Source organism: Rhineura floridana, chromosome 8 (genome assembly GCF_030035675.1).
Source record: "Rhineura floridana isolate rRhiFlo1 chromosome 8, rRhiFlo1.hap2, whole genome shotgun sequence".
In the NCBI taxonomy this organism is placed as follows: domain Eukaryota; kingdom Metazoa; phylum Chordata; class Lepidosauria; order Squamata; family Rhineuridae; genus Rhineura; species Rhineura floridana.
This window is the reverse complement of record NC_084487.1, coordinates 89,644,672-89,671,558: the sequence shown is the minus strand read 5'-3', so window position 1 is coordinate 89,671,558 and position 26,887 is coordinate 89,644,672. Positions and strand designations below refer to the sequence as shown.

The following is a 26,887-nucleotide window of genomic DNA, read 5'->3' as shown; positions in this document are numbered from 1 at the left end:
CACAGCTGAGTGGCATTTGAAATTAAGCAGGAGTGAAACACGTTTACTCAGGAGAAATAAGGTGTAAATTATGCCAAAAGCCATCATTCATACAACCTATTGTTTAGTCTCATATTATGCCACATCAAAACACATAAAATCCCAATTCTACCTCCATTAATCCTGCAGTTATAATCAGAAGGATTCTTAGCATCAAAAGCAGATAGCCTCACCATGAACCAGGCCATCAAAGTACCCAATTAAAAAAGTGGAAGAGGGAAGAGTCATTGAAGGGCCTGATTAATATTGATTACTGTGTGGTGAAGAGAAAGCTTTAGCTGTTCCTCCACCATGTGATTGGAAGTGTTGCTTTCAGTGAAATGGAACTCAGATGAAGCATAATGTGAAAACACACAAGAACAGGATTAGAACTTCAATGTTGTAGGTACTATTAATACAGATTAACATTTCAAATTACATCATATATGTACTGCTAAGGTAGATATCCTACCACAATATTCAGTTCATGGTTGGATTTTAGCAGCTCTTTAGGAACAGTACAAGAAACAGATTCCGACTTCAAGGTAATATTCTCACAGTTCTTGTTTCCAACTTTTAGCACTTCACCTTTAACAGCTTCTAAGTCAATGTTATTTCCCTAGAAAAACAGATGAAAATAATTAGAAAACCAATTACAAAAAAGATAGTTGGAAAGCTTTACCAAACTAGGTTTATTTTTCTCTTGCTAAAATTGTTCATTAAGGAGACAGACTAAACCAAATAACAGAGAATAGTTATTGGAATGCACTGATTCCTTCCATGGCTATAGAAACACAGTGAATTTCTGAATAGCAATTAGAATGCATTAAATCAAGGGTGGATTGGTTACTGGTTTTCAGGGATCATCTTCAAAAGGCTAAACTGTAATCTGTCACTTCTACCCTCATCTGCATACAAATTCAGCAAGTTGCTGGATGGCCATAGCAATGCATTGAGATAGCATAAATCTAGCCACATTGGCTTCAGTTGTTGCAGCCTATCATGTCAATGAACAGAGTTGTAAAACAGCCATAGGAATTCATTGAGATGGCTGAGGGAGACTGGACCTCCACTGTAAGTCACAAATGCAGATAGGAAGTACCCTGTCTCTATTTCTTCTATTTCATTTTGAAACTTACCATACACTATCTCAATATACTTTGTAATAATCCTGTAAAGTAGATTATGTTTTAATGTTCTGATGGCATTGTTATTGTGTATTTGAATTATGTATGCATTTTGTAATTGATTTTATAGTTGCAGAACCTGAAACTATTTGGGCATATACACAGTAAATTGCCTGTGGTCTTTAGTGCCTGTCTGCAGGTTTTAGTACCTTACATACCAATCAAATGAGTTTCTGAATGGCCTTCGTGCTGCTCAATTGCTTCCATTGATACTTCCATTGTCATTTGCATAAAAATAAACTGAGTTTCCAAATGAGCAAATTTTGTTCCCTGCCTATCAGCCTCCAAGTAAAGATCTATAAAAGGCTTGTCATTCCAAATGAGTATTGAAATGAACAGAAGTAGGTGGAAAGACTGATTCTTATAAAGCAGTATGAATGCACTATCCATCTAAACAGCCATTAAAAATACAATGGAACAGGATAGGGGTATTCATGCAAACACCAGGAATCCTAGTGTTGAGCACAGGTGCATCAAAACCGCTAGCATGGTAACAGGGCCCTCCCAATCCTTCTGTCACCATAGTAATACTAGCATTCATATAATGCTGCTCCTGGGTCTTCAGATACATCACCTCTATAGTCCTTATAACAATCTATAGTCCTATAACAATCTTCTAAGATATCCAGTATCATTTATGTAAAACCATTAAATAAATTTGATTTGTGGCTGAGAAGACACTCAACACAAACACAAGAAAATCCTGCTGGCTCAGACCAAAGGTGCATCTAGTTCAGCATTCTGTTCTCGTGGTGGTCAAAGCACCTGCCTATGGGAAGCCCACAAGAAATAACACTCTTGGGCTCATGGCCTCCACCAATTGGTATTCAGAGGTACTGGCTCTGGTATGGAAGTATCAGAGGACTTTCCATCTATATGTACCCACTGGTGAGATAACCAAATGATCATACACTAATTTAATGATGGCATAAGATGATAGACATAACAGACTTTCTGGGGTGGAGAGCACAGCACGATGACAATATAGAGAAGCCTGTGATAGTGGTTTCAGGCCTACAAGGAGTCAACATAAAAGGAAATGATCATTGCATTGATATATGATTATGGGGCAATAACATGCTTTGGCTATCAGACATATCATGTATTCCAGACAAGGAGGAATCATGTATCAGGCCAGCAGATGATGCTACAGTTCCTTACATTGGTGACAAAGTTAACAGCAAACATCCTGTGGCCAGCTTCTCTCTATTTCCAATCTGTGTTTATGTAGGATGGTGCTAATAGAATCTTCTTCCACCTCTGTTGAGATATTGGTCCAGTTTGCATAACACTAAGCCAAATCATGGCTGTGAATGAGCAAATGTGCAGGCTCCTGGAGAGGAGACTTTGGCCACTTTGCTTTTTCTCCAGTCATTCTGCTGCCGCATGGTGCTGAGCTAAGCCATAATTTGGCTTACCATGTCATCTGAACCCAGGCCCATGGTTTAGCTCTCTCCAGACAAACCACGAGTTATAACCAAGGTTTGTCCTTTTGTTTACTTATTATGGTTTGTCTGGAGAGCTAAAACATGAGCCCAGGCTCTGTAAGCATGTAAACAAAAAACATAGTTTAGCTCAGCACAGCACAGCAGCAGAATGACTGGAGGAGTCATGATTTAGCTTAGCATTAAGTGCATAATAATTCAATGTATGCTAAGTAGTAGGGGAATTAGTTGGGGCAATTGTCTCACTGACTTGAGTGCGTTTCCCTGTATCTGCGACTAACAGTGCAGTCTCCCACAGCCATCTCCATGGTTTCTTATGTCCAATTGGCAACTCAGTGCTTTGACAAGGCACACAGCACAGCTTGCAGACAATTTAGCAGGATCCAAGCTATCAGTGCAACCCTACAGCCATGCACAAATTCATTTGATTTGTATGTAGACATAAGAATCTGCAAGTGTTGAGGAAGGCCAAAGTAAATACTACAAACAAACATACATACATATATACATAAATAACTAGAATCAGAGAACAGGTCTACCATTTGGGTAGATCTGTTGACTGAGAAATTGTGAAGTTTGGTAGTACTGGCCTCTGAGAAGCTTGTATTCCAGGTCTACCATCAGTTGTTTCTCAGTGGGTAGACCTGGCATCCAGACAGCATCTTTTTATTCACCATTGAAACCCTGTTATTTCCCTGACTTCCTTCATCTCCTCTTATTTATTTATTTAAAATATTTCTATACCGCCCTACAATAGGGCACTCAGGGCAGCTACAATAAAATCGCACACATATATAATAAAATACACAATAAAACATTAAAATTTACAGTAAATTAAAATGTATAAAATACTATTAAAATACATAAAATGCATTATGCATACACATACAAACATAAAACATGTATATATTCACTAATAGGCAAAAAAACCTTGCACTTTAAGAATATACCTATAGCCAAGAGATATTTCTATCAAACTTTAAAAAGCAGGGAAATTGGGCAGCTATAGTGAATGTACCAGGGGAGCAGGAGACCTGACCTCCTCTCAGAGATATTGGACTGCCCTACAAATTTGCCAGAATGCAAACACAATTTGGGTTGGCCTTTCACAGTCCAATCCACTTGCTGTGTAGCTTGGAAGAATTTGGTAACATGTGCCTCTGAGCATATGCTGAGTGGTGGCAACACCTTCAACCAGCCCAAATAAAATAGAAAGAAGACATGTGCTGTGCTGATCTTGTCTTAGCAGGGAGGAAGCAACATTATTAAGAGTTGATATAGTTCAGATGGTCACTTTAAATATGTCTGATTTACTTTGCAATTTTAGTGAAGTTTCCTATAGGAAATCATTTTCCTTTCTTTCTGTTTCTGTGAAGATGTGAAGTACAGCAACACTTTGCAAAATTCACACTAAAAAAACTCCAAACATAATTGTGGAATTATTTATTTATTTATTACATTTGTATGCCGCCCCATAGCCGAAGCTCTCTGGGCGGTTTACAACAAATAATGGCACTGTCTTCCGCAGAATAGTCTACAGCGGACCTCAGGTGTGTCTCAATTTGCACAAGATAAAACAGTGGGAGGTGAAATATATTCTAGCAAAATTCTAGGTGTGCTCTATGTTTTTAATTGACCATGCACCCTCTTTTTTCCAACAGCTAGAGTCATTGCTGAAGTAGCAACATATTGCAATCAGTCTGATTTTACATCAAACTGCAGCTTCAGATTCAACTGTTAATGCACCCAAAATAGAAATAGAACATAACCTCCAATTTGAAACACAAAAGGCTGCCTTCACCATCACATGACATTGGCCAATAAAATGGCTTTGAAATTAATAAAAATAAATTTGACACAGATTTCTAGGATGAATAATGAGGGAAATAAAATTTTCTAGTTTAGATTCTCCGTAGAAACATTAGTAACAGGAAAGAAGCAAAGTAAGAAGAACACCAACAAACATACAAAAATATAATTCTCCATCTTTGGAGATGGCAGGTGTTGCCACCACTCACCATATGCTCAGAGGCACGTTACCAAATTCTTCCAAGCTACACAGCAAGTGGATTGAACTGTGAAAAAGCAACCCAAATTGTGTTTGCATTCTGACAAATTTGTAGGGCAGTCCAATATCTCAGAGAGGAAGTCAGGTCTTCTGCTCCCCTGGTGCATTCACTATAGCTGCCCAATTTCCCTGCTTTTTAAAGTTTGATAGAAATATCTCTTGGCTATAGGTATGTCCTTAAACCGCAAGGTTTTTTGCCTATTAGTGAATTTCCCTGCATTTTAATCCGGGAGGTAAGAAATGGGATCCTGTGGAAGTTGGCTAAGAGTGGATAGATCATTTGCATGCTTGAGTTCAGTGGGATTTACTCCCCTGCAATCATGCTTAGGATAGGTGAAACTGACCGCAGGGGATAGGGAGGGGAGGAAGTGGAGGAGGGAGGGGAGGAAATGCAGAGGGGAGGACTGGGATGGGAGCAGGCAGGAGGAGGAGGGGAGGAGGACAGGTCTGATCATTTGCATGTTTACTGAATTCAGTGCAATTTACTCCTGTGCAATCATGCCTAGGATAGGTAAAAGTGACCATGGGAGAGGGAGGGAGGCCTGGAGTGAGCAGGGGAGGAGAAAGAAGGAAGAGGGGAGGAGAAAGAAGGAAGAGGGAGGGGAGGAGAGGGGAAGGAGGGGAAAAGCAGGTCTGATAATTTGCATGCTTATTGAGTTCTATGGGTTTTACTCCTATGCAATGATGGTTAGGATAGAAAAAACTGACCATGAGAGAGGGGGAAGGGGAAGGAGCATATTGAAGGGGGCAAAGGAAGGGGGAGGGGAGGGCAGGTTTGATCATTTGCATGCTTATAGAGTTCAATGGCATTTACTTCCCTGCAATCATGCTTAAGATAGGTATAACTGGCCATGGGGATGAGGAAGGGGAGCAGGAGGAGGGGGAAGGGGAAGTAGGGGATTGGAAGGAGATGGGGATGGGTAGGGGTTAGGAGAAGGGAGGGTGGGTTTGATCATCTGCATACTTTTTGAGTTCAATGGGATTTATTTCTGTGCAATCATATTTGGAAATGGACTGCCTTCAAGTCGACCAAACTTATGGCGACCGTTTGAATAGGGTTTTCATGGTAACTGGTATACAGAGATGGTTTTACCATTGCCTTCCTCTGAGGCTGAGAGGCAGTGACTGGCCCAAGGTCACCCAGTGAGCTTCATGAATGTGTGGGGATTTGAACCCTGGTCTCCCAGGTCATAGTCCAACACTGACCCAGGGGAGGGGGAGGGGAGGAGATTGGGTGGGTGGGCACTGGGCAGAGGGGAAGCCCCTTTCCTTTCCAAAAGGAAAACATTGTAAACAGTATCATCGTTTCCTCCACCTTTTTATTCTACAGCAGGCACATGTAGCCTCCCACCCAGATTTAAACCAAAGCTGTCCCTGGCCACATCCACACCAGGCCTTTATGTAACTTTGGACAATCATGGCTTCTCTCAAAGAATCCTGGGAAGTGTAGTTAGTGAAGGGTGCTGAGAGTTGCTAGGAGACACCCAGTTCCCCTCACAGACTTCAATTAGAGTGGCTGACTGTTAAACCAGTCTGGCCACTGAAGCTCTCTCAGTAGAACATGAGTCTCCTCTCAACACCCTTCACAAACTACACTTCCCAAGATTCTCTCAGGGAAGCCATGACTGTTTCAAGTGAAATCAAAGTCTGGTGTGGGTGTGGCCACTTGATTAGCCAAGCCCAGCAGCTGTGAGGCTTTTAGGACTCTGACAGTTGGTTCTTACTGAGCATGCCTGCCCTTATCATTGGCTTCCAGCCAAAATTTCTTAAATTAATTAAAAATCAGCCAGGCATTTTTTAAACTTTTAAACTGCAGAAGATGAAAGTAAGAGTATGGGGCAAGGTCAGTATTAGGATTACAGGTACTCTGTGAACATGGCTGATTTTTAATGAATTTCAACAGATTATGAGAACTCTCAGAGAAAAAAGTCCAAAAGGGCTCTGGAAGTTTTCTCTCTCTTTTTACACTTCGAACTGTCTATTCTCTCTGACTGTTTTGTGTATCACCATGAAAATTGAGAGGGTTGTTAAGCAAGCGTTTCTGAGTTCAGGACTATAAGTTTTGTAATATTTTGTTTTGAAATGAGCTTATGGGAAGCATCAGAATGGCATGGGGGTATTTTCAATTTAACATTGCGGAATGTGAAAAATCCCCACTGGCTATAGTATACAGCCACTCTTGTGGCTGTATAATGTGCATACACATATAAGAAGGTGAGAATAAAAGAACTTAAAAGATAAAAATAAAAGATAAAAAACTTAAAACAGTGTCAGGCTGACCCGTCAGTCCCAACCAAAGGCTCTCCGGAACAAAATAGTTTTTACAAGTTTCTGGAAGACCATCAGCGAGGGGGCAAAGCGGGCTTCTTGGGGCAGGGAATTCCAAAGTCTGGGAGCCACAATTGAAAAGGCTGTCTCCCGCGTGCCTGACAATCTAACTTCTTTCATTCCAGGCACGCAGAGGAGACGAGGTAGATGATCTTAAATCCAAGCTACGAACATATGGGCGTAAGCGATCACTTAAGTACACTGGTCCAAGGCCATTTACGGCTTTAAAGGTCAAAACCAGCACTTTGAATTGGGCTTGGGAGCAAATTGGGAGCCAGTGGAGTCGATAAAGCACAGGGGTGATATGCTCCCTGCGCCGTGCTCCAGTTAACATTCTGGCTGCTGCATTTTGGACCAACTGTAGTTTCTGAATCGTTTTCAAAGGCAGCCCCACGTAGAGTGCGTTACAATAATCGAGCCTCGATGTTACCAATGCATGTGTCACCATGGCCAAGTCAGCTGCTTCCAGGAACAGATGCAGCTGGTAGACCATTTTGAGATGGCGAAAAGCACCCCTGGCTACTGCAGCCACCTGATATTCCAGCAGCAGGGCAGGATCCAGAAGAACTCCCAGACTGCGGACCTGCTCTTTCGAGGGGAGTGGAACCCCATCCAGAACAGGTTGCAACCCCATCCCTGGGGCAGTTTTTCCCTTGGCCAGCAACATCTTGTCTGGATTAAGTTTGTTTGTTCGCCCACATCCAGCCCTTCACAGCCTCCAGGCACCGGTTTAGGATGAGCAGTCCCACCTTGCCATCAGATGGAAGGGAGAGATAGAGTTGAGTGTCATCAGCTTATTGATGACATTGCACTCCAGATCTCCAGATGATTTCTCCCAGTGGTTTCATATAAATGTTAAAGAGCATGGGAGATAGAATGGAACCCTGAGGTACCCCTTAGGCCAATGGCCAGGGAGTCAAGCAGTAGTCTCCCAGCATTAATTGTACTCCTGCTGCAGTCAACCTCACATCCCCCTCTCACTGCCTTTCCTTTAGACAAACAACATCCTAACATGCCAGAATAGCAGATTACACTTCAAGTTACACACTGGTGGAGCTACAGCCGCACCCCCTGTAATATGGGTATAATAATGATGGACTTTATCTGCAATGGCATTAGCAGAATAATTTTTAAAATGTTTGCAAACTGAAGGGGAAAAAAATCACATTTTTCTTGTATGAAATAAAACCTGAGTTAGAAAGATCATGAATTCCTGTTATTGCTGCTACCTTTTGTATTTGAGATGACACAGTACTCTCCAGTCACAGCACCACTAAAATCCTAAATACCTGATTTTTTGCTTTTGGGGCAGCAATCACTTCTCTGCCTGGGAACACCAGCAGAAAAGGCTTTAAAACAAACTAAGCTCTTTTTCGAGAGTCTCCTCTTTGTCAAATTGGCTAGATCTGCTTTACTAAAAGAAAGAGCCAGTGTGGTGTAGTGGTTAGTGTGTTGCATTAAAACTAGGGAGACCAGGGTTCAAATCAACACTCAGCCATGAAGCTTGCTGGGTGACTTCGGGCCAGTCACAATCTCTAAGTCTAACCTACCACACAGGGTTGTTGTGAGGATGAAATGGAGAGGAAGGAAAACCATGTATGCCACATTGAGCTCCTTGGAGGAAAGGTAGGATATAAATGGTTATCATCATCATCATCATCATCATTATTAATAATAGTAATGATAATAACTAAATGACAATCATTATGTCTTCATTCATTGGCTAAAAACATTGAAAAGCTTGAACAGACTAGTTCCTCACAAAACAAATGAGGAGGCTAAGTGCCTGTACATTTTGCCTCATATCTCAGGTCCTACAACTGCTGGGAAGTTAATTTTTTGTTAAAGAAAACAGCTGGATATTATGGCTTATCTAGGGGTGGGGCGAGGACTGCTGATAAGGATAGATGGGTTGGGGGATAATTAGGAGGATACAACTTATACCAATGCTTTGCAATGGCTACTTGAAAAGACCATAGTTTTCTGATTGGCCATTTGAAGATAGCCTCTAAAAATAATGTGTAAACAGCTAATCACCTTTGGTTTAATGTACTCTAAATGCTATTCAGAAATCCAGTGTGTATCTATGGCCATTTGGAAATAATTAATACATTCCAATGGCCATTCTCTCTTCTACCTTTATGTTTTTACTACGAATCAAAGCTTGCACAGTAATCTTAACAATTAGCTTAAGATCAGGTTTTACCCTCAGTCATGAGGCATGCATGAATTTCTACAGAATTAAACAAACAGCAAGTATATTTTGTTTGTTTCTGTTTATTCTGCTTAAATGAAGTATTCTATTATTCTTTTTATATAAACATCCTGCTATCCGCAGTTGTCTGGGAATTTTAAGCATATATTATCTTGGATTGGAAGGTACAAACTAGATACAGATAGAAAGCTGAAAGACAGGACATTATATACTTTTTCTCTTGGGGAGAAGGGGAAGTAACCAAAAAGCAACACAAAGCATGTTTGTTCTTGCTTAGGGCTCTGAGGCATCTCCACATTGTTACCACTTCAGTGACTTGATAATGATTACAATTTATAAGCCAGCATTAAAAGAGTTATCCAAAGAACCTTCCTCTGGCCTCACAGATTCAAATACCACATTTGTGCTGCCAGAACACTCTATGCCGTGTTGTTACATCACACTAATGCATAGTACAGCATATTGTGAACAGGGCTATCCAAGTCTTGGGGTCACACACTCCCCCTTCCCTTCACCCCTGCACCTGGGTGAAAGAGTTGGGAAGCTTTTGCTTCTGCTTTTCCTTAATTGTAATTTGTTGTTTCTTCTGAACTAACAAACTGAGCTCATCATTAACTATGGTTTGCTTAAAACAATATTAAAATTCTGTATAAAATTCCCAACATCTGAATTTTATTGAAGGAAGGATAATAAATGCTTCCAACATAAACAAATAAATATGTTACAGAGACATTTTGAACCCTACATTTAAAGATCTCTCTATAATTCCACCTATTTCCAATGTCTAAGCTGTGAGTGCTGTTGTTTATATAGCCCAAATGGCACGATTCATGCACAGAATTGTATTGTAATTTTATTTTATTTTTTACTGTGCACCACGTTGTGATTTCAAAGGAAAAGTGGCTAATAAGTATTTTAGATAAATAACAAAGAAGGAGGTATAGCAGGCTTGGAAGAATCCTGAGGTTTACAGAAGTATAAAAATCTGTAGAAAATAAATCTTAGGGAGATAAATCCTCAAAATAGCCCAATGATGACTGAGCATGCTCAGTAGCCATGGAATGCTGAGTGGCTGGTGGGGTGGGAGAGATGGAATGGAGTATTGTGCCTGCCTGCCTGGTTTAGTGAACAGAACACTACATGCCAACATATATTTTTTTGCAGTTTCGACTTGTGCCTTCAATAGTTACAGTTTTGAAGCGGCTCATGGTTCAGCATACATAGATATTGCTTTAGATTCAAAATCTTCCTATAGGCTAAAACAAGCAACAACATAAATAGGGGGGATGGAACACACATGAAAATATTATCTCTGCTATACAGAGTTTTGGACAGCTAGTTGAGCTGGGCATTAGGATGGTCAAGCCAGTTTTCTTTTGCAGTGCAGGAGAAGAGCATTTTTAGTTTTCAAAATCTGATTACAAACCAGCATTACCTTTTGCAGAATGTTTTTGTCTCTTTATATTCTCCAATTGTGGGAGCCTGTAATATGGCAGAACAGCAGCTGTACTAGACTGCAGAACTCTGTTTCACTAGTTTTGGCCTGTCCAATTATGCTATATACTAGGAGAGTGCAACCAAATAATTAGGCGAATCAGGGTGATTTTACCCCTCTTCTAGTTTAACCATGATGTCAACAAAGTGCCCTGGATTGGATCAGTACCCCCACAATGTTCATCACTGTTTTTCTGTACTCTGTATTTTCTGCATGCTACATCCCCATGTCTTTTATATGTCTATGTTGCTCCATTCTAGGTCCATAGCCTTTGTAAAAAGTGAGCCTGTCTAAATGCTGCCTGTAGTCAGCAGAGGATTTTTAAAAAAATGTTAAAGCTTCATTTAACATTTTTTTAAAAGTCTGCTGCTCTGTTTGGAAAAAAATCCTTCAGAGCGTTTCAGCATTCCAAGGGCAGCATTAAGGACAGCCTCACCTTGTTATGTTTATTGGAGGATGTTCCTTCCCAACACAAGCACTGGCAAACTAAGCTGACTAGTGTGGAGCTGCTAAAGTTTTAACAAATGTACAAGCAAGAACACACACCACTTGACCACCTCTTAATTATTTTAAGGTAAGAAAGAGCAAAAGACAAGCTCCTGCTCTCCTCCACCCCTCAAAATATGAAACTAGAATGAATTTGTAGTTTTGGCTGATCTATAAATGGTATTTCCCTAATATAAATTATGGAGAAAATCAAACCCCTTTTACTTCCTCCACAAAAGACCCCTGACTTGCAATTTGGCAGGCTCAGTCCATTCTGGAGGGGACCCTGTGTCTATAAGTTTCATCTGCTTTTGCCAAAAGGGAAAAATTATAGCAATTTTTATCTTTTAATAAGAGTGAATGAGAAGCACAGAGCTTCATTCTATATAGAGCAGCTCAGTACCCCAATCACAAGTGGACAGAGCACAGAGCAAATGAGATAGGTTTGGGGGGGGTTAATCACAGATACAAGGAAAATCTTGGGGCCTGTGCACATCTTTACTATACACTGACTTCAGATAGTCACAAAGGCAGGTTTCTGAAATGAAGCATCTGAAAGAAAGAAAGAAAGAAAGAAAGAAAGAAAGAAAGAAAGAAAGAAAGAAAGAAAGAAAGAAAGAAAGAAAGAACTTTTTACAGATCTTTATTGAAAACCAAAATAACTGTGATGGGCTGTCCAGATAGAAATATTTGCTGTGGAAATATTTTTTTAGGGGGGTGAGGATAGTGATATAAGTACCCAGTGATATAAGTACCCAGTGCTCTTTGAGTGAGGCAAAAATAACCTTTTAGGTTGTGTATGTTCACTTACTGAAAGCAAATGTGTCACATTAGATTAGTTTTACTGAAAAACCAAGTAATAAAAGCTCCTCCATTCTTCTGATACTAATTAAGAAAATAGATAAACGAATTTCAGTTTGGTAAGAACTGTTTGTTCACTGAACCAAGTGCCCATTTAATTTCATGCTGTGCTTGCTTAATTATTGGATGACAGAATGTGATAATGAGGCATGTAAACTTGTCTCTGTGTTTTTGTGTGTACATAAAGCTCACAGTGCTGCCAATTCAGCCCACGGTGACCTTTTGACTGAAGGAATGCAAGTTCTCAAAAGCTGACCTATAATTTATAAGTGCCTCTTACTTAGAGTTTAATTTGTGGGGGAGGATGCTGAATAATCATCATACTTTACCCTGTGATGCACTTCTAATTTTAAGTAGGAACTAACCACTGATATTACTGAAAACATATAGCTAACACTATAGAGCAGGATACATAAATATTTACAATTTACAGTGCAACCAAGGCAGCCTGCATTAGATCTCCTGCTAGATATGACTCAAGCAATATGTATGCATTTAAACAGTATGTGCATCCACTTTTAATCCAACCCTCTTCTATTTAATCGAGTGCTAATATAAGTAGAAATAGAACTAAAGCATTTAATATTCCCGCAGCCACAGACAGTAAACAGTTCACATCAACATATCCAAAGTCAACAATATTAGGAAGTCCATAGAGAGTTATTCAGGATTATGTACTCCTGGAACTGCTCAACTACAAAATCACTGACAAAGACACAAACATGGGTAAGGCTTGGATTTACTTCTAACTAGGCTTGCTGTTGCTACCAACTAACAGTGCAATCCAATACATGTCTATTCAGAAGAAATGGGACTTAGTCCCAGGTTGTGTATTGGATTGCAGCCTCAAGCAGAGAGTTGGGCACGCTTTAGGAGGGCAGAAAGAAAATACAAGATGCATTTTAGTTTTCATATGTCACAGTTTTGAAATCCACCAGGTTTCATTTATCCAGTTATTCGCCTTTCTCCCTTCGTGGGGTAGAGGTTTCATTTATCCATTTATCCAGTTTGCCCAACTTCTTAAATTTGCTTACTTCTGCCTTTGCGTCCTGCTCACCATTGCTAGTGTTCCTGCCCAGTGCTAAAGTCTGCTTCCTGGGGTACAAAACTTTTTAGCAACCTGCTCTTTTTAAAAGAAAACTACCTGGTCCTTATGATGGGCAGAACACATTCTAGACCTGGCCTAGCACCAGTGCAAAGATGTACTGCTATTTAGTGACACAAGTGCTTGACAAACACCTGTAAAAATATAATTTAACCCCTTACTATTTTACAAGTGTCATATGTAATACACACACAGGAAGACATGCAGCATTCTGGAGCATGTCTTCTGCTTCTTCTGGAGTCTGCTTCTTTGTTGATGTGTTACTTGGTGACAATGAAAGAGTGGGAGAGTTCTATAGCTTTTACATGCTGTTTTCTAACTTGCTGTTTTCAGAGCAAGTTGTGAACTCACATAGAAGTTCTACTCCATACTTTTCTTTCTCTGGGAGGAGTTGCTGCTACTTTGTGTTGTTTCTCTCCAACGTGCAGCATGGCAACTTATGCTGTGTACTCCCCCACCCATCCCCACTGTCACCTAGCTTTCACTGACAATTATATCACAGAGGTTTGTATCCCACAGAAGTCTTTGCAACATACAAACTGTCCACAATACTGACAAATTTCATGTTCCCATAATCCCTGGGGGAGAGAGTGTGACACATTTAAAATGGCATAGCCCTTACCTTAATCAGTATATTTTGGTTTCTCTTGGAAATTACCACTGGTTTTTTAGAAATGGTAAAGATAGGATCATTCACATAATCAAAGTTAAAAGCAGGTGAGATGACACCATCAAAAATGAAAAACACTTTTGTCACAAAAGGCAGTATCAGCTTATAGGATTTTAGCGAAGGAGTCGTACAACAGATTATTTCAGCATTAGAGCGATGGTTACATGCCTGAAATAAGAAAAGAAAACAAAGTATGTACATATTTGATGGTTACATGCTTGAGATAAGGAAACGAAACAGAATAAGTAGATACCTGAGTATCACAGACAGGCTTACAGCATTTTATATGAAGGGCTGCTTGCTAACTTCAACCTTTTTTAAGAGAAGTGTTCCAATTACAGTTTGAAGCTTTAAGATGACAGCAATATAGTTATCCATTATAAATACTTCACACTCATATAAAAATGATAAGTAAATTCTAATCATGGGCATACCTTGCCCAACTCATTTGGTACAATACTGATGTTATATAAACACAGTTTAAACAAGCTATATTAGGGACATTGCTGTATGTGTGCACATTCCTGCATGTGCCTTGCAGACTCAATGTTATCTTCTACTTTTATATCTAATTACAGGATCCAGTACCCCTATCGTTTTTGGAAATGGTGAGAACACAAAGAGGCTGTAAGTTGTGACTGGTGGTGGCTTCTTTATACACCAGTCAAAGGTTGCTTAACTAAAATCCTGCATCTTAATACAAAGCCATGAGCACACTTGCAATACATACATAGCTTCAATACCTGTAGATTTCCACATTTGCTTCAATGGGAAAGATATAGATCTGTACTTGAAGATCTGAGAGTTCCATAAAAGCAAAAAGGACAATCTAAATCTGCAAGAAATCTCTATTTGCACCCATAAGAAACTGCTCAACTGACTGAGTCTGCTAGTAAGTATTTTTTTCACTTTAAACCACAAATTAAGAGAGAATTGTAACTGGACAGTGCAAAAAAGGACTAGGGTGTTATCCTTATTTTACCAAAACCTAGCTACATTCCTTTCTCTGATGTGTCATCCGAAAAAGGGGGTCTAATTTACTGACAATTAAAGTGATAATTTTTAGGCTGCAGTTACATACACAGTGCTGATGTTTGACACACAAGAGTCATTTATGTATTTTTACTGGAGGTGGGATGACTCCCATGACTGGAATATGGCAACTGAAGGATATAACATGTTCAAAAAGAACAGAAGGAATAAAAAGGGAGGTGGAGTTGCGCTATATGTTAAAAATATATATCCCTGCACAGAAATACAGGAAGATGAGCTTGGTAGCTCCACCAAGAGTATCTGGATTAAAATTAAAGGGGCAAGTAATAAAAAGAATGTGGTGCTTGGAGTCTACTACCGACCACCCAATCAAGGAGAAGACGAGAATGTAACTTTTGAAAAGCAAATTGCCAATATTTCCAGGAGGCATGATGTAGTAGTAAAGGGGGATTTCAATTATCCTTATATGTTGGGAGACAAATTCTGCCAAACATGGACCCTCCAACAAATGTCTGACTTGTGTTGGAGATAACTTTCTCCTACAGAAAGTGGAGGAAGCAACCAGAGGATCAGCTATCCTGGACTTGATTCTAACCAATAGAGATGATTTGGTGGAGGAAGTGGCAGTTATGGGAACTCTGGGGGAAAGTGACCACACCATACTTGAATTCTTGATTTTGACAGAAGCAAAAGCTGAGAGTAGCCATACACACACCCTGGACTTCAGGAAAGCTGGTTTTAATAAACTCAGAATAATTGTACCATTCCGTGGCACACCACCCTAATGAGAAAAGGAGTCCAAGATGGGTGAGAGTTTCTAAAAAAGGAAATTCTAAAAGCACAATGGCAAGCAATTCCAAGAAGGAAAAAAAGGGCGGGAAACAGCAGAAGAAGCCAATGTGGCTTCACAAACGGCTTGGAGATGATCTGAAAACAAAAAAGGAGACATACAGGAAGTGGAAAGCAGGTCAGGCCACAAAAGAAGAGTACAGGCAGGTATCACGGAATTGCCAGGATGGTGTCAGGAAGGCTAAAGCTGAGAATGAGCTGAGGTTAGCAAGGGATGCTAAAAGCAACAAAAAAGCTTTCTTCAGGTATGTCCCTAGTAAAAGACAGAGAAAAGAAATGGTGGCACAGCTACTCAATGCGGATGGCAAAATGATAACAGATGACAAAGAAAAGGCAGAAGTGCTCAATTCCTACTTTGGCTCAGTCTTCTCGCAAAAAAGGGTCTATGACCCTCCTGGGAAACATGAAGTAGAAGGGACAGGATTGGAGCTTGAGATTGATAGACAAATGGTCAAGGAATACCTAATTACTTTGAACGAGTTCAAATCTCCAGAGCCTAATAAACTGCATCCTAGAGTATTGAAGGAACTGGCTGAAGAATTCTCAGAACTGCTGTCTATTACCTTTGTGAAATCATGGCAGACTGGTGCAGTGCCAGATGACTGGAGGAGAGCTAATGTTGTCCCTATCTTCAAAAAGGGCAAGAAGGAGGAACCAGAGAACTACATACCAGTCAGCCTAACATCAATCCCTGGAAAAACTCTGGAGCAGATTATAAAGCAGTCAATCTGTAAGCACCTTGAAAATAATGCAGTGATTACTAGGAGCCAACATGGATTTATGAAGGATCCTGCCAAACTAAACTTATCTCATTTTTTGACCAGGTAACCTCCCTTGTGGACTGTGGGAATGCTGTGGACATAATTCAACTTCAGCAAAGCTTTTAACAAAGTGCCCCATGATATTCTGATTACCAAGCTAACTAAATGTGGGCTGGATGGAACAACTATCAGGTGGATCCACAGTTGGCTCCAGAATCGTACTCAAAGAGTGCTTATCAATGGTTTCTTCTCAAACTGGGCAGAAGTAACGAGTGGGGTACCACAGGGCTCAGTCCTGGGCTCAGTGCTCTTCAACATTTTTATTAACAACTTGGATGAGGAGGTATAGAGCATGCTTATCAAATTTGCAGATGATACAAAATTGGGGGGCATAGCTAATGCCATGGAAGACAGAAACAAAATTCAAAGGAACCTCGATAGGCTGGAGCATCGGGTTGAAAACAACAGAATGAAATTCAACAGGGATAAATGCAAAGTTCTACACTTAGGACAAAGAAACCAAAGGCACGGTTATAAGATGGGGGATACTTGGCTCAGCAATACAACATGTGAGAAGGATCTTGCAATTGTCATTGATCACAAGCTGAATATGAGCCAACAGTGTGATGTGGCTGCAAAAAAGGCAAATGCTATATTAGGCTGCATTAACAGAAGTATAGTTTCCAAATCGCGTGAAGTACTAGTTCCCCTCTATTCAGCACTGGTTAGGCCTCATCTTGAATACTGTGTCCAGTTCTGGTCTCTGCACTTCAAGAAGGATGCAGACAAACTGGAACAGGTTCAGAGCAGGGCAACAAGGATGATCAGGGGACTGGAAACAAAGCCCTATGAGGAGGGACTGAAAGAACTGGGGATGTTTACCCTGAAGAAGAGAAGCCTGAGGGGAGATATGATAGCACTCTTCAAGTACATGAAAGTTTGTCACATAGAGGAGGGCCGGGATCTCTTCAGGATAGTCCCAGAGTGCAGGACATGGAATAATGGGCTCAAGTTGCAGGAAGCCAGATTTCGACTGGACATCAGGAAAAACTTCCTAAGTGTTAGAGCCATATGACAATGTAACTAATTATCTAGAGAGGTAGTGGGCTCTCCGACACTGGAGGCATTCAAGAGGCAGCTGGACAGCTATCTGTCAGGAATGCTTTGATTTGAATTCCTGCATTGCACAGGGGGTTGGACTTGATGGCCTTATATGCCCCTTCCAACTCTACTATTCTATGATTCTGCTGGTAGAGAACAGAGATGACACTCAAGAGTGAAAGTCATGTGTTTATGCTTTGCTTACATAAAATTACATTATATGTGCATTTCTCTTCATCTAATGTGTAAGTGAGCCTTTAACCAACTTGTACAAATGCAAAAAGTGCATACAAAAATTAGACTGCACGGATGCTGCATTAGCTCTTAGAAAAATATTGTATTTTTCCCGTGTGAAGAAAATAGCAGTTTGCATATTGTACCTATGTGAGATTTTTATCAGGAAAACAGTACAGAAAAAAGGGTAAATGACTCCAGTTTCTCTACTCCTTCATCCAATCTGATTAGCAGCCATTCCCCAACATTGCATTTATTTAAAAAAGTCAAAAGAGATCCAGCCAATATCTGCCAGAATAATGTGCAGCTTGTCTCACAAGACTCTTAACTACAAGGACCTCTGCCATCTTTATTTAAACTCATTTATACATAAAATCTCTCTAAAATTAATCTGAAGCTGTTCATTTGTATGCCCATGGGAAATTCTGGTCCACTTGCATTCTTTTTCATCTGACAGAACAGCAAGAATAGTACATGGGCTGAAAATTGTGGGCTTTCATTCAGCTCGAGTCTGGAACCGCAACAGAAATAATCCAGTAATGGAATTTAGTTAAGACAATGGAAGAAACATTCCGAACTATTGCCAAAAATTCTATGGGCACCTCAGTCTCAAAACTGGCAGCAGTTAGGAATGTTTTTTTCCTACCTAAATTATTGCAGAATGACTGTATCATACAATTTGAGTTGAAATAAGAGACACAGACTCTTTTTTCTGCACAATTCCTGGGAAGCCATTTATAACCTATGCCCGAAAATCTCCACCTTATGTTTTGTGTCCAAAATGAATCCCATGAATGAGTAGCGTTTATGCAAGTTGGGTTTAAAAACAACAAGAAATAAACCCTTGTCCCTTTAAACTACTTGGACCTATCCATGTCTTTGAAAGACTTGGTGGGAAGGCACAGAAACAAGGCTCTATGTTTGCAAGATAACGTTTTGGATCTCAACAGGTATCTGCCCAACTTTTCTAAATTTTTAGAAGAGACTGTTTACTCCACCAACTTAACAATGATCAAATGATCAGACACTTCTTTCCTTAACCCCAAATCATCCTCCACAATTTTGTTGTTGTTGCCAACTTCAACTTGTTTAAATGCTCTTCCTATTTGGGGTTGACTAGGGGTCGCCAAGCTTTTTGGACCAGATTCAAATTTTGAGAGAGTGTTGGGGCTACCAGTCACAAAATGGCTGCCATGGAGGCATGGCATAATACAAAATTAGAGAGTAGTCCCATAACTGTATTTCTGTACTAGAAAAGGCTTGACCTGTTGAATTTCTGCCTGCCATACAGCTGTTAAAGGCACAAAAACCTTGTTTTTCCCCAAAGTCAATCCTAAAACAAAGCCTAGGCTGCTATCCTGTGCCCACTTATCTGGAGTAAGCCTCATTAAACACTAAGAGGCTTACTTCCAAGTAGGCATGTATACCATTGTACTGCAAGTAACTATACAGTGAATTCTTAATAAGCCCCTGGTCTTTAGGTCCTGCAAAGCAGGAGACATGCCAAAGCCTCTCTGCCTTGTTTTCACATTTGCCTTTTGGGAGGAGAGGGATTCTTTAACATTCACCCACACTTATCATGTAGTAGTATTTGCAGAAAATAATTTCTAGGGACTACCTGATCTCAGGTGAACCCAGCACAGGAAAGATGCATCCTGGTTGCTAGAGAAAAAGGAAGGTTAAACTATGGAGATTCCAAGGACAAGAAAAAGTGCACTAAAAGGGAGGGCAAAACAGCAGCACTTTAGGACCTCAGGGATTTCTATTGCCTTGTGTCCAAACAACTCATTCATCAATTGCAGCTTGGACTTCCTTCATTGACTAAAAAGTGATAGGCAGGAACAACCAAGTTGGCTCATTTCACCTAAATTGGTTAGAAGGGTACCTGAACATTTTGCTCCATACTTTTCTTTTTTGGAGGGCTAGAAATGTACGTAAACAAATATGAAAGCTTAGATTCAGGTCTACCTGCTAGGGGGGCCACTGAAGGCCTTCGCAGGCACCAAGGCACCTGTGGGTGATGGGTTGGCAACCTCTGAACTAGACATTACAATGTTTTTGGTAAAAGTGCAGACAGAGGTATTACCAACTCCTGACCAATGGAAAAGGAATAAATAAGATAATTGCATATAAATGTTTCTGAGAAGAAACAACAGCAGAGTTTTTGGGCAAGTTAGCCTAGCACATATGGGTATTTTTTATAAATTTCATAACATGATGTAATTAGTTGTGTTTTTCTTGTTACAATAGCCATATATATGCATTCAATTATTATTCATGAATAAAAGAGCAACTAGACATTATAAGGGAAACATAAGATTACCCTAAAGCTAATGTGAGATGGGTGAGGCATTTGCAAGGGAAAATAAGGGAGCTGGGGAGTTATTAACTCTTCTCTTGCCAATCCTCATTTGGAAATGACCTCCAGTGTCTACATTCACTGTTACTTCAGAAAATGTGGCACTGGGATCATTCATTTGCAGAGAGGTCTAGTGTTGCCATTAGGCTGGGTCTATATGTACAGCAGAATGAGGCAATATAAATGACTGTACCACTTAGTCTATATACGGGAGTCATCACTTTTGAATGTTTTCCATAAACATCAGAAGAAAAGTCCTAGCTCAGCCAGCCTTGTAAATATAAACATAAGTCCACAACAGCTAGTAGCATACAAGTATTGTTCCTATACTGCTACGGGCTGGCAGAAGAGGAGCAAAGAGCTCTGTCCCTCCTGCAGCAGTCTGCTACATTTCTATGCTGGGTGCAGAGCAGAGACAGTGTGCCCCATCCCTTCTGTGCCAGTCAGCTCGCTCACCTGCATGGAATTGCATGCACTCACTTGCAAGCAGTTCCTTTCTGCCTATGGCTACCAGGCTAGTACTTAAATATAAGGCTGAGCTTAATCCTCTGTTTGCTGTGCTGCTTTTCTATCTGAAAGTGATTAAAAAAAAGTTACAGCATTAAAAAAAGTGAACCCCCACCTATAGGGTGACATGATGCAATTTCTTCTACCACCTCATTTTGCTCCAAATGTAGACCATACCTAATTTTTAGGCTATGGGAAAGCAGTTTGGGACAAAAGAAAAATATCTTATATTGGTTACAATTCGAGGGATGTGTGAACCCAGAGTGACATGGACACAGAGCTCCACACACAGATTGTGGCCCACGCAACCACCACACAATCTAATTATCCCATAATCTTGCATATTTAACTGAAATACACGTGTACCTCAAGGCAGCACATGCAAATTGCAGGCAGTAGGCACAATTAAGAAATCTATTAAAGTTACAGATACTTAAGTGCTTGTGGCTGCAAACCTAAACACAGAGTGATATTCAATACTAGTCCTATTCAGAGTAGACCCATTGAAATTAAAAGCCATTAGATTCATTAATTTCCATGGGTCTACTCTAAGTAGGACTTAGTTACGTACAACCCATAGTTCCGAGGCTGTAAATCCTAATGAAGATAGTGGGACTTACGTCTGAGTAAACATACATAAGAGTGTGATGTGTAAACATGATTCATTGTTCCATTTACATAAAAAAAGAATTAAATACCAGTAAGACATAGGTTAAACATGTAAATACAAGCATGTTTACTACAATGGCATCAAGTAATTTCATTGTTAATAACCCTGTTTAAAAAGATACCTATATCCCTTTTAAGTTATGCAGCATCCCTACCTTTTAAGATACTCCAGAATGCAGCATTGTTTTCATCAAAATAGATCCCCAGTAATCATTACATTGATTTCATTAGTGCCAATTCATTGCTCATCTTATTCACTGCAGAGTACCAATGTCTTTTAAATTAATAACAGTGACACTTATAATCTGGTTTGTCGGCATCTGTTGGAATAGGGTCTATAGCTCTTTCCTTTATCAGGTCAGTCTCAACAAAGAATGCTTTCAGAAAATGATAAAAAATAAATAAATCTAATAATACTCTTTAGTGGTGATGCAATGTGACTGATTGGGAAGGTCAAGAGAAATTGCATTTGTAGTACCCCTATTGTTATGTAATTTGACATGACATTTTTACTTTGAAATTGGTTTTAGCAATTGAAAAATGTGACGGTTTTCATGAAATACTGGATTGATAACCTATTAGAAAACAAATATCCAATTCAATCTAGTCAAGACTAAACTAACATACCACTTATTTCATTTGGCTTTTAAAATACATTTATTTTGAATGCTTAAACTGTATTTCAGGTGCTGGTATTCTTTTTTGTAAGAAAAGACTTTGAGTATTTGCAAAAAGTGGAGTATTGCTGAAGTATGTGTTTAATGTTTAAATGGGCCACAGGAAAGAAGAAAACCTTCATAAGATGCAAGTGACTTACAACATGAAGACATATGTATCCTTACCTCAACACTAATTGTGACCTATGAAACAATGGAGGCAAAATATGACCCATAAAACCTGAACTCCAATCTCTAACTTGATTTAAAAAAAAGCTTGTGCGCAACAACAGGTTAAATGTTCAAGAAGATCTGTGAGCTTTAGGGCATTACCTAGTAGCTGACCCAGGTAAAGCAAGGGGTAAAAGGGTAGCATGTTACAGAATCTGGGTCATCATGACAGCCCTGAGGATAAATGGCCTTTGACATAGAGTCTAAAACATGGATGCCTTATAATGTGAATGGGATGATTAAGGCAATCAATAGCAGGCACTTGGGGAAAAATATAAATGGATATAAAAAGGAATACTGTCCAGCTTAGACAGATGCTTCTAACCAACTTCTACCTAAGACTTTTAGGCTAAGATTTCTCATGAGAAATTTAAAAGGCTTTTTCCTGACCTTATTAGTTTCATCAGAAATGGCAGAATGAAGGAAATGACAGCAGAGACAAGTAGGCAAATAATGCAGAAAGCGGTGATGATTTTACACACATTAATAAGGCTCTTTTGGATGCAATGATCCTGGCTTGTTAAACCATGGTTTTCAGAGCTGGGAACAGATGTCAGAATTATATGCCCCTCCCTGCATGCCAGCCAGCTTCAGTGCTTCAAACTGGTCTAAACCAGAGTCTCCTATTAGGCCCAAAATGGGCAACTCTGGTTTAATGTCACTGTACTAACCAGGATTTTAACTACAGTTTAAGGTTCTGGTTAACAAATCAACACGAAACCAGCGTGCCAACTTTGGAACAAACAAGGAATTCTGTTTTAAACAAAGTAGCACAAAGCTGGAACATGAAGGGAGGATGAAAGAGTAAACACCTACTATTTATTCCCAACTTTCTAATTCATGGTTTAGGAAGCCAAGACTGTTGTGTCTAAACTAGCCCATATTATTACCAATTTCATCATGAAGAACTTGTATCCAAGTCTAATTACATGGCAGTATGAGTCTCTTTGCTGATATGAGACCCTTACTGGTTTTATTAAAATGTAGTCCATTTAAAACATATTTTACACCTATGATGGATTGTATAGTCCCACTATACCACTCCTTCCATGCCTCACTGGGGATCATCTACTGCTGTATAGTCTGAGAACCCTGTATCGCTTTTCACATGGCAAACGATTGAAGCAGTACAGGTTATTAGCATTTCAACTACTAGTTTCTTGATTTTGTTTAATACATATGCCGAAATGCACACAGACAAATATTTCTCAGTGCTATCACAGAGGCTTCAGAGACCCAAGCACCTCCCTTGTCATTAGCTTAATTTTACTCATATACCTTTTCATACATTACTTAGCTATCACCCAAGGGAGTCCTTTCCTTCATAACTCGTAACAATGCATAATCCAACATTGTTCAATGCATAAGATCACGTTAAGGAGCTAACTACTGTTTCGCTGCCCGGAACCCCTAACTCTTCAATAAATTTAAAAATAAATTAATGATCTACCTAAGTCTCCTCTCCCACTCTGTTCCGTTGTCTAGGTATCCAGTATCCTGATATATCCAGATAGTGCTGGGAATGTCCCCTGCCTGAAACCCTGGAGAGCAGCTGTTAGTAAGTATAGACAATACTGAGATAGATGGACCAATGGTTTGACTCAGTATAAGGCAGCTTCCTATGTTTCCCCTCCCCCATACAAGCAATATCACACACCTTATCTCACAGTACCTACCCACTTTTTCAATGAATTATGTCCCTCCAACTTCACCCTAAGGTTGCTTTGTTCTCAAACCACACCAAACTGGACACATGCATTTTCACCTGTACTGGCTTCAATTTCTCTATATATGCACACTTCTCCAGAATAAGAACACTTCTCCAACAAGAACAAATGCAACCTATCTGACAAAGAATTTTTCAACATGCTTGGCTGGGCTCAATACATGCTGTGGTATTTGGAAACTCAGCTGGCATACAGTAGGGCACTTTGCTTCCCGGCGTTCCGCTAATGCGGCGGCTTTCATTCCCCGTTTTAAAGTGGATTTTGCTGCTTTTGCGGCATTTTGGCACGACACGCCCCATTATACTTAATGGGGTTCCGCTTTATGGCGATTTCCACTTTATGGCGGGGGTCCGGAACGGAACCTGTCATATTATTTATTTATTTATTTGTTTGTTTTCATTTCTAGACCACCCATAGCTAATCGCTCTCTGGGCGGTGTACAAAACGAGATTAAAATACAATATAGAATAAAATCAGTAACAAAGGAACACATTAAACTAAAAACATTAACATAAAGCATTAAACATTAAAATGCCTGGGAGTATAGCCAGGTCTTAACCTGGCGCCTAAAAGAAAGAACCGTAGGCGCCAGGCGTATTTCCTCCGGTAAGCTGTTCCATAATTAAGTGGGGACCGCCTGTACTACTAGTTTCAGAGATTTTTAAGAAAACGAAGCTTTCCAATGCAATCAGTTCCTACAATCTTTATTGCAAAACTCTGCATAATTACTTTATTCTGTCAGTTAATTAGATATTAGAAGATATATAGAGAAATGCACAATAAAAAAACATCTCAAACTACTCAAATTTCAAAGTGCAGGTTTACCTACCTGGAAATAAGGTTCAACAAAATGGGGCTTACTTCTGAATAAACATGCATAGGATCGTGCTGCATGATCTGTTTGAAGTTATGTATATAGTAATAGTGAGAAGTGATGTAGCAAAAACAATTAAGAGCTATAATGCAAGGTCTGAGTGAGTCATATCAATGAGATTTAAAGGGAAACCTATTAACATAACCATCATCCAAGTCTACTCTCCAACGGCAAATGCAGAAGAAGAGGAATTGGAGAGATTTTACACAGAAGTACAGGAAGAAATTGATCACACACCAAAACAAGATGTGCTGATAATCATGGGGGACTGGAATGCAAAAGTAGGGAACAGAGAAGAACTAGGAATTGTAGGAAAATGGAGTTTAGGAGATCAAAATGAAGCAGGAGACAGACTTATTGAATTCTGTGAAGCCAGTAATTTGTTTCTCGCAAACACATTTTTTGAGCAACCAAAAAGACGACTGTACATGTGGACATCACCAAATGGTCAGTATAGGAATCAAATTGATTATATAATTGGTAGCAGAAGATGGAGAAGTTCCATACTTTCTGCAAAAAAGACCAGGAGCAGACTGTGGTACAGATCATGAACAGGTCATACTGAAAATCAGATTAAAGCTAAAGAAGAAGAACAAAGCAATCATAATGCCAAATTTAAATAACATCCCAGAAGAATATAAAGATCAAATAAGGAACAGATTTGAAGCTTTAAACTTAGTTGACAGAGAACCAGAAGAACTATGGAGTGAAGTCAGAGACATTATCAGGGAAGAATGCAAAAAGACAATACCTCTAGTTAAAAAGAGAGAAAGACCTCAACAGATGACTGAAGAAACTCTTAAAATGGTTAAAGAGAGAAAGAAAGCAAAAGGAGATAGAAACATGGTTAGAACTCTAAATGCAACAATACAGCGACTAGTACGTAGCGACAAAGAGAACTATTACAATGATAATTGTATAGAAATAGAAGAGGACAACAAAATGGGAAGAACAAGAGCCCTATTCCAAAAGATTAGAGAAATTAAAGGGAAATTTCAATCAAGGGTAGGGATGTTGAATAATCAACAGGGGAACACACTGACTGACCGAGATGAAATAAAAGGAAGATGGAAACAATACACTGAAGAACTCTATAAAAGAGATGCAAAGATGACAGATTCATTCACAGAGGAACTGTATGATGAAGAACCATAAATTCTAGAATGAGAAGTGAACGCTGCTCTTAAAACACTTGGAAGAAACAAATCACCAGGAACAGATGGCATACCAATAGAGTTGCTACAAGCTACTGAGACTGAATCTGTCCAAATTTTGACAAAATATTGTCAAGAAATATGGAAAACTAAACAATGGCCCACAGACTGGAAGTGTTCAATATACATCCCAATTCCAAAGAACGGGTATCCCAGGGAATGCAGTACAGTAGGACCCCACTCATACAGCAGGTTACGTTCCACCCACCCAAAAGCGAAACCTGCCAAAAAGCAGAACTCTGTCAATAGAATGGAACCCAACACCCGAAAAATGCCATAAAAGTGGAACAAGCACCGTATGAGTGGGGCCTTACTCTAATTGAAAACAGCAATATTAGCAGAACGTCGAAAAGCGGGCAGCCAAAAAGCGGGCCCCTACTGTAATTATCAAACTATTGCCTTAATATCCCATGCAAGTAAAGTAATGCTCAAGATTCCACAACAAAGACTCTTACCATATATGGAGCGAGAAATGCCAGATGTCCAAGCGGGATTTAGAAAGGGAAGAGGCACCAGAGATCATATCGCAAACATATGTTGGATAAGGGAAAGGCACAAAGAATGTCAGAAGGAAATCACCCTATGCTTTATAGATCACAGCAAAACTTTTGATTGTGCAGATCATGAAAAACTATGGAATGCTTTAAAAGAAATGGGCATGTGATTGTCGTGATGCGCAACCTATACTCTGGACAAGAGGCTACTGTAAGGACAGAATATAGAGAAACCAATTGCTTCCCAATCAAAAAGGGTGTGAGACAGGGGTGTATTTTATCACCCTATTTGTTTAATCTATACATATATCATACAGAAAGCGGGATTGGACCAAGATGA

At 39.7% G+C, this 26,887-nt stretch overlaps 1 protein-coding gene across 4 annotated transcripts in view; it reads right to left on the bottom strand.

Moving 5' to 3' along the window:
- MET (MET proto-oncogene, receptor tyrosine kinase) overlaps window positions 1-26,887 on the bottom strand; it is a 171,774-nt gene that overhangs the window by 30,126 nt on the left and 114,761 nt on the right. For 3 of the 4 annotated variants that reach the window (XM_061640056.1, XM_061640054.1, XM_061640055.1), the window contains exons 11-12: window positions 13,831-14,046; window positions 491-637 (exon numbers count right to left, since the gene is read on the bottom strand). In XM_061640056.1, the coding sequence (XP_061496040.1) occupies window positions 491-637; window positions 13,831-14,046 (363 nt within the window). The remainder of the gene's footprint in view (window positions 1-490; window positions 638-13,830; window positions 14,047-26,887) is intronic. The other variant, XM_061640057.1, reaches the window with a different exon arrangement.